This window comes from Plectropomus leopardus, chromosome 9 (genome assembly GCF_026936395.1).
Source record: "Plectropomus leopardus strain MGB_pleo_1.0 chromosome 9, ASM2693639v1, whole genome shotgun sequence".
Lineage (NCBI taxonomy): Eukaryota > Metazoa > Chordata > Actinopteri > Perciformes > Serranidae > Plectropomus > Plectropomus leopardus.
This window is the reverse complement of record NC_142184.1, coordinates 4233075-4245808: the sequence shown is the minus strand read 5'-3', so window position 1 is coordinate 4245808 and position 12734 is coordinate 4233075. Positions and strand designations below refer to the sequence as shown.

Here is a 12734-nt window from a genome sequence, read left to right as displayed (position 1 = left end):
ATCACATAAGAAGCGCTGTGTACACTGTATATACTGTCTAGAGGTGTAATGTAACTAAGTAATAATACTTTTTTTTTTTTTACAGTACTTAAGTATTTTGGGGGAGTGTCTGTACTTTACCTGAGTTTTTGTATTTCTGTCAACTTTCACTTTTACTCCACTTAAGTTCCTTAATAAAATGTTTATTTTTACTCCAATACTTTCACCCTAAGTATTTTAGTTAGTTATTACAAAATAGGGAAGAAAGGTATGGGTGGAAAAAATAAGGAATGGGAGAAAGGGAAAAAAATGGATTTTCTTACTTAATAATTTCAGTTGTAAAAAAAATCTTGTTTTTCTTCAAGTGTAATGTACACTCCATTTTTAGGGTGGCGTATGTTACATGAAAGAAACGTTATAATTCTCAAAATTCTGACCACTTGCTTTTTTATTAACAGTATTTACTTGTGCTTTTACTTTCAGTACTTATACATGTAATATTACAAAATTACTTTTGATATGTAAGTACAGTAAACATCCAATACTTTTAGACTTTTATTTAAGTAATATTCTAATAGGTAACTTTAACTTCTACCAAAGTCATTCTTTGCTAAGAAGTCTGTATTTTTACTCAAGTGTGGCTTTCAGGTACTTCATCACCCCAGGTAATACCTTACTAATGCTTGCTCATAATTGCATACTCATGTATATAAAGCAACCTGTTACACTGACCATCACATATTTATCCCAGTACCCTTTGCGAGCTTCAAAATTACACTACTGTTTACAAATTTCATTGTGTTGATTATATTGGCCTATATGCCGCTCTTTATATAACAGATGTTATCCTGTATGTTTGGCTGTTGTCCTTGTTTTTGTGCATGTCTGTTTCTGTTTATGTGCATCAGAAGAAAAGAAAAACGGAACAATGAATTCGAAACTAAAGATCCAGGTGCTTTCATATCCAGAAATTTTGCATTTTTTGCTTCCTGCGCTACTGAGCAACTTATAGGCATAGATATATAGGCCCTGCCCCCATGCTGTATCCAGGTTTTCCTAATAGAGTACTCAGGGATTAAAATTCTGTAGGCCAACCCGGAAACTAACATCGGCTCAATGTGATAACATTAGTCATTTAATTCTCAGCAACTGTCTTTTTTAAGATAGATAAGAGCTTCATAGTTGATAGTGGGGTATTTACTGGCGTGTTTTATATCGTAGAACAAAACATGAAAGTCCCCGAAGCAAAAGTTAACCTCTGACCTTATTTCAGGCTTCCAACCAAAAACCCATTCAAAAACCCACGGGACTTTGAGACACAGTGCAGAAATGCAAATTTTTTTCAGGTTTTAGAGCTCATTATTGGAGCTCTTTATATATTAGTCTATAGTTGTGACATCACAGATTCAAAGCGGTTCTGAGGGCTTGTTTAAAGGCACTTTCTGATCAGACTGTGTGCATTTCTCTGTGGATTTAATGTTTTGATACTTCCACAGAATTTATAAAGCACCTATATCTGATTTATATGAAATAACACCACAAGATTTGACTTTTTTTTTTTTTTTTTTACAAAATGGGACCTTTAAAGTTTATTCAGATTCTGAAATCACTAGTTTTTATGGAGTATATTTTTCCTGATAATGTGTTGAAGTACTTCAGCGTCATCAGTGTTGGCCTAACACAACAGCATTTAGCCAGCGTTATGAGATGAACATTTATGTGTTAATATGAAAGAGGAGATAGTCGGACAAACGGACGAATAACGGCGTCTGTACTTGAATCACTTGTGGGCCACTTGGAGAAATTTTACTCTCCAGCGTTTTTATCCTCGTCCAAACCGTCGTTACTCTCACGCTGGTAGTTGTAGTGTTTTTGTTTTTCTCGCTACGTTCTCCGCAGTTGGACGTGATACACTCGTGAGACTACACTTCCCAGCGTGCCCCGCGGTCGCGCCTCCTCCCTCCACTCCCTCCGCCTTCCCTCCCACTCCACTGGGCCGCGAGGAAGTCGCAAGATGGCTGATGTCGCTTGGAAGTAACGTTCCCCTCTGCAACATGAAGCCGTGAGTGTGGAAGAAAGCGAGGGAGGCACCATCGGGCTTTTATTTTTATTTTCTTTTAGTTACTTTTCTTTTATTTCGTCAAACATCCATCTCATTCCGCGTCGTGTCCGCCCCGGACTTGTCTTCGGGAGTTGACGCGTCAAATCACGCCGGGGACCCTGCCAGCAGCTAACAGCTAGCCACACCGTTAGCAAATGTTAGTTCAGCTAGCCCGTCAGCCTCAGAGCCTGTTTTAATTGATAATCTGACACCTGCGACCCAACAAGCTGCCGGTTCAAATGTGCTGAAATCCGCCTGAAATCAGGTAGAGCAGAACAAGTGTCAAATATTTACAGGTTTAAAAAAAATTACAAGCTGCTCGGTTTAACATCATGTCCGCGAACTGGCCATCCAGCCTGTAGGTTGCTAACTAATGCGCAGTATTGCATCTGTTTCATGTGCACAAACCAGCAGGATTATTATTTTATCGGCGTTTTTCAGTAACATCCACCACCGTGCTGCATTTCCGTTATTTGCTGCCTGTTTGAAGCTGGTTGTGTTAAAGCCAAATTATGGGAGCAGGAAATGTGTTGAACTTTTTCTGGTAGCTACACTGGCCTTGCTGGCATCTCACCAAAAATCCACAGGGATGGACACTAAACTGAGCACCCACGACCAAAATTGAGAAAAAATTGGCATTTCGATATCTCGGACTGATCGCTGAACACGCGTGTGCAGCTGTGCATGGTGACTCATTTCACCAGTCTGGGTGACAGTTAAAAGTTGTTTTGCAGCAGGGTTAACCAAACTATCACTACACCGGAGACCAGTTAGCTTGCCTTAAGTGCACAGCTAGCTTCGGTCTCGCCCCACATCACATCACAAACACGGCGTACAGGACGTATTCAGAGCCCGCTCCCGGCCAGACACACCGGCTCAACAACACCGTCATGGGAGTGCAGGGTTTCCAAGAGTATCTAGAGAAGCGGTGTCCCGGGGCCGCAGTCCCGGTGGACCTCCTGAAGCTTGCCCGTACCGCGGCCCGCCAGCCCCCTCACCACCATCACCCACACCACCACCCACATCACCCCGGGCCCATGCCTCCCCCGCCCCCGCCTGCCAGGATCCTAATCGACGCTGACTCCGGCCTGCAGCGCCTTTACGGCGGATACCAGACGGACTGGGTGTGCGGGGGCGAGTGGAACGCCATGCTGGGCTACCTGGCCGCCCTGTCGCAGGCCTGCCTGTACCAGGGTGGCCTGGAGCTGGTCGTGGTTTTCAACGGCACCCTGGGGAAGGAGCGCTGGCCCGAGTGGGCGCGGCGAGCTCAGGGCCAGCGACAGACGGCGCAGCTGATAGTCAACCACGTCGGCAGCAAGGCCACCCCGCCTCCCCGGGCATGGTTCCTGCCCCCGGCCTGCCTCAGCCACTGCGTCCGCCTCGCCATGTTCCGCTTCCGAGTGCGGGTGAGCAATGTGTGATCATGGCTGTGTGTGTCAAGTTTTATTGTGGATATATGGCGTGCTGTGCATTTAACACTTGCCCTTTCTTGTTGCACGCCCATTTAGCAGCTTACATCATCCGTTTTAACTCTTTCCAGTTGGGGAGCAAGTGCAGCTACCAGCCCTTACCACTGAAATGAGCCAATCTGGAGTTAATATAATAATAATGTTTTATTTATGTATCCCCTTTTAAAAACAGTCTGTAACAAACAGGTTTCCTGCAGATCTGAAAAAAGTCTTAGAAGGTTGAAATCATTAATCTAAAAACAAGGCCTTAATTGGTATTACATTGACATAAATTAATCTTTCAAAAGTCTTCAAAATGCTCAGACATAGGAAGTAGGATTTTATGAACCTGAAATCTCAAAATAATTGGTAACATCTATTTTTTGTTTATTGAATAAATTCCTTTTCTTAATCTCTACATGATGTGTATCCAAGTGGTGGAATCTCACATGCACATTAAAAACAAACACAAAATTGTCTGGAAAACTATCCAGAAATGCCAGAAATGTCCCACTTCTGTTGGTTAACTAAATAGATACCTTTATGATACTATAATATCTTCACTGTCCTCTGCGTGTTCCACTTCTAAAAGAACTGTAGTTTTTTCACATTATTTGACATTGATAATCTAACTTTTTCACTGGACAGAAAAGTCATGTTTTATGTTACAGTAAGCATTTCAAGAAAATAAAATTGTCAATTTGGCTATTGGAAAATTGGACATAAACTCAAGTCCAAGTGCCATTAAAAAGTCTTAAATCTAGCCCTAAGCTGTAGGAACCCTGTGGTAGGTCATAAATAGAATTTTAAAATAAATTCTGTGTTAAATCGGAAGCTAATGAAGGGGTTAAAGAATTGGGGTGATGTGGGACTGATAACTAGTTTTTGTTAACAGCCTGGTCGCTGCATTTTGTACCATTTGAAATCGAGGTACGGGAAATGTGTAATACAAGTGAAGAGTGAGTCGCAATAGTCTTTTTTTATTTTTTATTTTTTATTTAGTCTTTATTTATTCAAATAACAGAACATTCCCAGACATTGGACCTCTTAAAAATGTATGTATTTAAAATAAATAAATTATTTAAAAAAGCAAGCAAAATAGTCACTATACTCAAGTATACAGGACAATATGTTGTATCAAATAAACACAGCTGAGATTTACAGAGATAGGAGGCATAAAGAGCAGATCACATACAGCTGAAGTGGAAGACAATGACATTTTGAATATTTCATTATAATAAAATCTATTACATCTGAATATACTTTACCAAAACCTCAGATATAATGTAATTTGTGTCCACCTTTGTGTGTAAATGTCCATTTTCAGTTGCAGTCTCACCGTCATTTATTCTCTATGAGTTTTTTGCATCCACTGGGTTATAGATGGTGGTTTTGCATCTTTCCAGTTCACTGTTATCATTTTATCGGCAATCAGTGAAAGTATCCTCAGTAAATACATCTGGTCCACACTATGTTTCTCTTTAGGAATCACTACTAAAAGAAAATTAATGGGTCTGATGAGACATAAAACTCAGTAAATTTGTAAAGATTTTTTTAACGCTTATCCAAAACTCTTTATTATTGGGCAGTCCCAAAAAAATATGCGTGCGCTCCCCAGTTTTTCCCACAATATATCCAACACAATACCACTGAAGTTTCTTCCATATATAACAGTATAATGAGGAGTCGTAAAGTATCTGATTTTCAGTTTCCAGTCGAACTCTTTACATAATTTGACTATTGATTCCTTTGTGACAGTTTGCACACAGATCTTCAGATATATAATCTTCAGTTACTTTATTTAATTCCAGTTCCCATCTCTCTTTAATGTTTCGGGTATTTTTTTAAAGTTATAAGCCTTTTAAAAGATATGTTTTTTTAAGTTTGAAAGCATTTTTCTGCAAGTTGCAGTAGTCTAAACCGGAAAAGATTAAAGTGTGCAGCATGAATGATGATGTTATACACAAACACAGAGCCGATCTGTCATATGGGCTGTTTTGCATTGCCTGTCTTCAGCATAGATTTTGATCTGAGATTCCTGCAGCCGCTCAGCTCTGCTCTCATGCATGCATTTGTGTTGGTCTACTGAGAGGAGTAATGCATCCAGTGCGTCCGTGAACCAGCGGCTCCTTGCTAAACCAGTCTGTGCATTAGAGCAACATGTATTGCACAACATGACCTAGTATAGCCTATATATTACATAACATGAACTCATTGAACCTTTCATACATTGTTGAACAACTGCTGAGTGGATAGACTATTTATAGGTCCCCATTGCCTGACAGTGGTTCATTTGTTATGGCTTATACTGTGCACTGCAGAGAATATTTAGATGAAAAAAAATTGCAATTATTGTTAAATTTAGTAGGTCTGTATACTGTATTCACCTCACTATTATGAAGCAAAGATTAACTTAACATGATGTGTTTGAAAAGGGATATGTGACTCATAACGTGCCATTAATGCAGCTAAACCGCTGATTGCCTGTGATGGTTTCTTCCTGTCAACTTCACCTGGCTGTCTCTTTTTGCGTTTGATGTACCTTCCCATCTGCCTGCATGTGTGCATTTAACCCTTCGAAAGTTGAGAAAATTGTCTTGATTTCTTTTAAAAACATGGGAAGAAGGTAATAGGCAACTTGAGAGGAAATTACCCCAATATTAGCAAAAATTCAGCAAAAAAGGGACCAGAAAATTATCTGAAAATAAGCAGAAAGTAGGAAATTAAAAACAAAACAAATAAAGAAATGATTTGGCGAAAATGCATAATAATTATAAATTTAGTTGCCTGGATATTTTACCTAAACTTTTTTTTTAAGTTTCTAAATCTACTGATTATTTGCAATTTGCAGGATATTTCTTGCAAAACGTCCTATTGCCTTTTCCCCATGTTTGAAAGAAATGAGACCATTGCAGTCAGGATTCAAGGTTCAAGGTTCATTTCATTGTCATACTGTATTTGTTGACTCATGAAAAGAACGAAACTTGTGACTCAGGTCCAGCAGCATAAGATAAAGCGACAGTTTACAAAGGGCTTAATTATTTAAACTGAATAACTTCTTAAACAAATAAAGAAAACTGGAATAACTTTATATGTGACTTTTTAAGAGGGCCTATAATAAGAAAAAGCAACATAGGTAAAAAAAAAACCAGAGCACCACCGTAGCAGAATACTTGTGAAAGGCATCTGAGCACCACACTATAAAAAGGATCCAGATTTCAAAGGGTTAAAAAAAATAGTGTGTGTATCATGAGAGATAGAGGAAAGAAAAAATCCCACCCACATTACAGTACAACACACTCGGATGCTCTGTGTGTGTACAGCATCATTACTCACAGATCCCATGTGCACGTTCTTGTTTTTTCCTGCCCGTATTCTGAGAAACAAGCCGATTTCTGCAGCTTCACGCATCTCACATCTGCTTAAATCCCACCTTTTACTAAAGTTGCTCTTCCTCTGTGCAGCGTTGGGGTCCTTGTATGACTTACACGTGCTGCATGCATTTTCAATCTATTTTTAATTTTTGCGCTTATTTTATTGTGGTTGTTATTGTTTTTAGTTCCAGTTTAATATTGGTGAGTGCAGGTCTGGGCGATATGGCTTTAAAATAAGATTACAATGTTTTTAGGCTATATTGCGATACACAATGTATATCTAGATGTTTTGAAACTCCTCTGAACTACTGTAAACTGCAAAAATACATAATTATTAACTGAACTACAGTTCCAAATAAAGTAGCTACTGACATAAAATTATGTTACATAATCTACTGTCGTAATAAAGTTTAATAAAGACTGTTATAAAGGTAACTAAAGTACTATCATAATAAAGTTAAATAAAGTATTGTTATAATTAAATAAATCAAAGTGGAACCAAGGTGCTTCGCTGAGTTTGCAGCTTCTGCGACACACATTTTAATTTTGTGGAATATGCTGTTACTCTTCTGCATTTCTTTAGTATTTTATGCAACGTAGCAACCAACCACAGACCAGACAATCTTTGTTATAACAAAAAAAGTTCATTATGATGTGACAAGTTTTAGTTAAAATGTCAAAAACAAAAGTAAAAGTAATAGAGTAAGGGTAAGAAAAGTGAAGAGAAACTCGTCACATTGTTACCTGATGCGAATCAGTTTGTTTTGGTTTATTTGTTTGCTTGTATTCTTCAAAGCAAACGCTTCGAGAATAACTAACATTTTGGGTTAAGTTTACTATACACTTGTGTTTTCTCACACTTACGTTGTGAATGGTCATGAGATTTGTTCACGGGTCCTTGAAAAAATCATGCAATTGTGTGGGAGTCCAGGATCACGCAGCACCAGTTTCAAAAGTATTTGCATTTCTCGACTGCACAGACGTCCTCGTTTTATGCGAGGTCCTTCTCTATATCAGTGAAATACCACTTCAAGCAATTTGAACAAGACATGAAACACTTTGCTCATAATCAGCCTTCACTGCTCCATATTGCATCATTTGAAGACAGAGATTTGATTACCAGCTCATTAAATACATTTTTAAATGAAGTAACTGAGTGTAATTAGTTAGTTTTCACACTGATTAACACTGACATTGTTTAATCAGATTAACGCAACAATCCCGACCTAATCGTGAAGCTCTCCAGCTCGCTCTCTCTGGCAGAGCGATGCACCTCAGCCACCCATCGGGTTCTGCATGAGTGTGCGCCGAGGCAATTATGTTGCCTAGGTCCAAGTATCTGCAACACCACCAGTGATTTGGAAGTGGTTGGTGCAGCACAAATTTTCCACAGATGTGGTTTTTTTTGTGAGGGCTGTGGAGCTTTAATTGGTTTTCAGAGTGTCTGCACTGCTGGTTGAATGTGACGTCCATCCTCATCATAAATTGAGTATATAGCATTGATGGTCGCTGATTATTTTCACAGATGCCAGTCCATCTTTGGCAAATATTTACCATTTTGGGGCTGCTGTTTTAAGCAGCTACTGCAGGGCTCCAACTAATGATTAATTCTACAGTGACTCTCTCTTGTAACTTGTTTTGGCCGACCATCGCTCCAAAATGCAACAATATTTATTTAAGTTCAGATAAAAGCTGAAAATCCACACACTGGAGAAGCAATAATTTGGTAAAAAAATTGCATTTTTACCCAAGAAAGTACTTATAGGATTGTCAAAATAGTTGCAGATTAATTTTCTGTTTATAAATGAATTTATCTAAAAGCTACTACACTTAAAATATGACAAGTGATAAGTCTTATTTAAAAAAATCTCCATAAATGCAAATCTAAATCTAACCAGGTCTAACTTTTTCACCAGACCAAAAATGTATTTTTTAGTGTTACAATATTTTGCCCCCAACTTTTAAAAGTGTAGGTACATTTTTTTAAAACATAGCTCAGGAGTGGTCAGCAGCGTCTTTAAAGGTTGCTTATTAGTTGAATCACAACAGTAGTTATGCATTTTAAAAGGAAAACATATTTGTGTGGCTGTAACCTAAAGCAGGTCACTCTTTGCAGGATGTGAACTGTTGCTTTCTCAGTTTGTGTTTTTACGAGCCAGCAGACTGAATTTGTCCCCTCTGCTTCCACAGGTTGTACAGACTTTGGAGGACCACCACCAGGAAGTGCTGTCTCTGTACAGGGACTTTGGATTTGCCGGCCTGATCGCTCAGGATTCGGAGTTTGCCCTCTGCAACGTACCCGCCTACTTCTCGTCGCACGCGCTCAAACTGAGCTGGAACGGCAAGAACCTGACCACACACCAGTACCTGCTGTCTGAGGCCGCCAGGCAGCTCGGGCTGAAGACACAGCACCTGCCCTGCTTCGCTGCTCTGCTGGGTACGCCGCAACACACACACACACACATACACACACACACACACACACACAAACATTTCCCCCACATTCCTCTCACTGAAACACACACCTCTTGTTGTGAGCTTTATTTTGGTTCTCGTTGTCTGTCGTCCGTGTTCACTGACGCAGCAAACATTAAAAAGAGTTTCTGTCTCACAGGAAATCATATTTTGCCCGATGAGGACCTGGCTGCCTTCCACTGGAGTCTGCTGGGACCAGAACACCCACTAGCTTCTCTCAAGGTACCGAATTATTGAAGTCCTCTGCAAACCACAGCTCATTTACGAAGAGAATAATAGCTCTAATAATCACGTAATGACACTGTAAGTAGTTAGTTAGTGACGTGAGCCCTGGTTTTAACACAAATGCTTTACTTGAGACTTACTTTCATTTCTAATTATATCTGTTTTAATATATTATGACTATTTCTTCTATCGATCTTCTATCTACTCTTAATTTGCTGTTGCTAAGTCCACATCCACTGTAGCTACAGTTTCATGCCGAATATGGCAATATTCTGAATTTGAACATATTACATTTTTTCTGAATTTGATGTGGAGTATTTTCCGATCAAGATATGGGAGAAGATGGGGTATGCGGGTATTATTGGGGTTTCAGCAGCATTATTTGCGTCTCAATTGGGGTTTTTACTGCATTTTGCGACACGCTGCCTCTCGTCTGTTTACAGTCGGCTCTGTGCGTTGTCATGGATACATTGTACACAAACCAACTTGCCAACAGTTTGCAAGGCAGTGGGGTAGAGATGCAGAAAAGCCAGCATTCCTGGTCCGCAGAAGAAACACACCTTCTTTTGAAGATTATGAAAGTTATGAAAGTCTTGGAAAAAACAGGTTTTTGGATATTTGCAAATATGGCAGTGCCGACCTTTTAAGAGGCTTGTTGAAGGATTGGAAGCAAAATGACAAATGGCTCCAGCTGTTGTATTTTCCACTAATTTGACGTGATGTTAGGGCACCATAACCGGAGTATGCACAGCTGCATGTTAACGGGAGTGTTTGCGGAATATTCATTTTTATTAACCATGTAAATAGTGTAGTTGGACGACTGTCTTATTCAAAACAGTCAGCAAAAAGCGGGCTGTTTTGTGCTCGTAAACAGGGATTTGTTTTTATTTTGAAAATCATCTCTGTGCATACCGAATGACCATTCACGAACACAGGCATGCACGTGTCAGTGTAAACAGAAAGCAGATTGTCTACAAATACAAGAGATTGTTTACCGCAGAATTAGAATATATGTGTGGCGTTAGCTGAGGACGTAGTGGTGGGGGGGTGTTCAGCAAGCTTCCTGTTTTTATTTTCATCTTGTGTGTGTCCCTTTTTAATCATTCGGTTTGCCCTCTGAATTTGGGGGTTTTTGCGGGTCTAAAAACGCAGCGCAGGCAGAACTGCTCGTGATTTTTTATTTATTTATTTTCCCCTCAGCAGCAGTTTGTGCAGTTTGAGTCGTGGGTTGGGTAATTGATCTGTCGATCAGGACGTAACTGATCAGATCAGAGGAGGAGAGTAGACAGGGTTCCCTCTGATCCTCACAAAGAGAATTTATTCATTAATCTCAAAATTAGGCCCTAAATGGTATTTAAATGTCTCAAATCAATCTTTAAAAAGACCTAAATTCTAAGACATAAGGGGTGGGATTTTTTGAATAACTTTCTGATATTGCATGGTATACACTCAAAATAATGAGTAACTTAAAAAAACAAAAAAGTTACCAAATGCTTCCTACATTAAAGTCATTAAAAAGGCATTATTCACGTTACATTAAATATCTGGGCAAAATTCTCTTTTCCCAAGTGCATGTTTTTTTTATGGTTACTGTAAAATTAAATTTCCATCAGAGCAGCATTAATAAAGTCTAAGATTAGAGGGAAGAGAATGCAAACTTTTAGACTCAGCGATGTTGACAATTAAGTTTGACTTGAACTGCGACTGGCGTTCTGCTGCTCGCTCTGTGCCCAGAGGACGCTCTGAGCGCCGTGCAATCGAATGGTATCCATATTTCTGTAGCACTCATAAAAAACAGTCGAGGTCCAAATAGAAAGTCAATACTTGGTGGAAGATGTTTTAATTAAAAACAAATTTATAAAGGGTAATTTAGATATTTGTTTTGAGAACTTTTCATTTCTTTTCATTTCTCAACACCTTGTCTGCCAACACAAAACTTGAGTGAAATATTTGAACTTTCTGTTTCTGATGTTGTTTAGACTACTTAATATGCACCGCAGACAAATTTTCATGGTCACTGTGTACAAAAAAACTGTCTCTTTTTCTTGCGGTCATGGTGTAAGTGTGATAACAGACTTGGAGGTGGTGCTGTATGTGAAAACAATAGACCGCACTGAGAAAAAGCCACTTCACTGCTTGCCTTTGCATTCCTCACCAGTTCACCCGTCATTTTTATATATCTGTACACCTTGTTGTGTGTTGCTGCTCACCAGTGACTCAGGAGGCCTCGTGATTTAGAAATTACCTCCACGTCTGTTTTTCTTGTGGCTCATCTGCACGGGTCAAGCAAAGTCTTCATTTTACTCGAATTTACTGACGTTTTCCTGCAGATATGAAGCGTGCAGTCATTTGTTATTCCACTCTTCACACCGCAGACTCACGGCTCGGCACCACCAGCGACAGTGTACCGCGTTACTATTATTTCGTTTGATTTTGTTTTTAAAAATGTGGGTTAAACAAGCAGATTTGATTCTGCCTCCCATTGTCATATTTAATCATCACGCTCACCGAGGAATTTCATGTGCATGAAAACCTTTGTGCTGTTGCTGTCCTCAGGTGCGAGCCCACCAGTTGGTGCTGCCGCCCTGTGAGGTGGTGATCAAGGCCGTCTCTGAGTACGTCTCCTCCATCAAAGACCTGGGAAACCTCGACGCCATCGCCAGAGATGTCTTCAAACAGTCACAGGTGGGTCTTTTGTGCACTGATGAGTTTTTGTCAGCCTTCTTTATCAGGGATGGGGATCAAAATCCAGTTAGAGATTTGTTTTTCCAGCAATACAAAATGAATAGTAGAGGTAGAACTACAACCTGAGCTCTACGACTGAAAGTGACAGTAAAACCAGTCCTGTTAAAAAGGTATTTTTGCCTTCCACCAGATGGTAGGAAACTATCGATATTTGTATCAACAAGGACTTGAATCGTTAACAAGTCTCGATAATGGTATCAATATCATAAAAATAAACGATCGCCTCTCTTATTTGGATTTAATTTGACCTGATTGAAATATACTTTCATTATCTATCTCTGACCGCACAAAGCAGACTGTTGCTGTTGGTTAAATAGGTCGTCACTGTTGACACAAGACCCTGAGTCAGCGTCTGGACTTCCTCACACATCAGTGTTAAACCAGGAT

The 12734-nt window shown here is 39.5% G+C and overlaps 1 protein-coding gene across 1 annotated transcript in view; it reads left to right on the top strand.

The window, feature by feature from the left end:
- The first annotated feature begins 1954 nt into the window (after positions 1-1954).
- The window catches only part of fam120c (family with sequence similarity 120 member C), a 32252-nt gene continuing 21472 nt past the window's right edge, over positions 1955-12734 (top strand). Inside the window, exons 1-4 of the mRNA XM_042492322.2 lie at positions 1955-3486; positions 9093-9339; positions 9517-9599; positions 12159-12287. Coding sequence (XP_042348256.1) covers positions 2971-3486; positions 9093-9339; positions 9517-9599; positions 12159-12287 — 975 coding nt within the window. The 5' untranslated portion in view covers positions 1955-2970. The remainder of the gene's footprint in view (positions 3487-9092; positions 9340-9516; positions 9600-12158; positions 12288-12734) is intronic.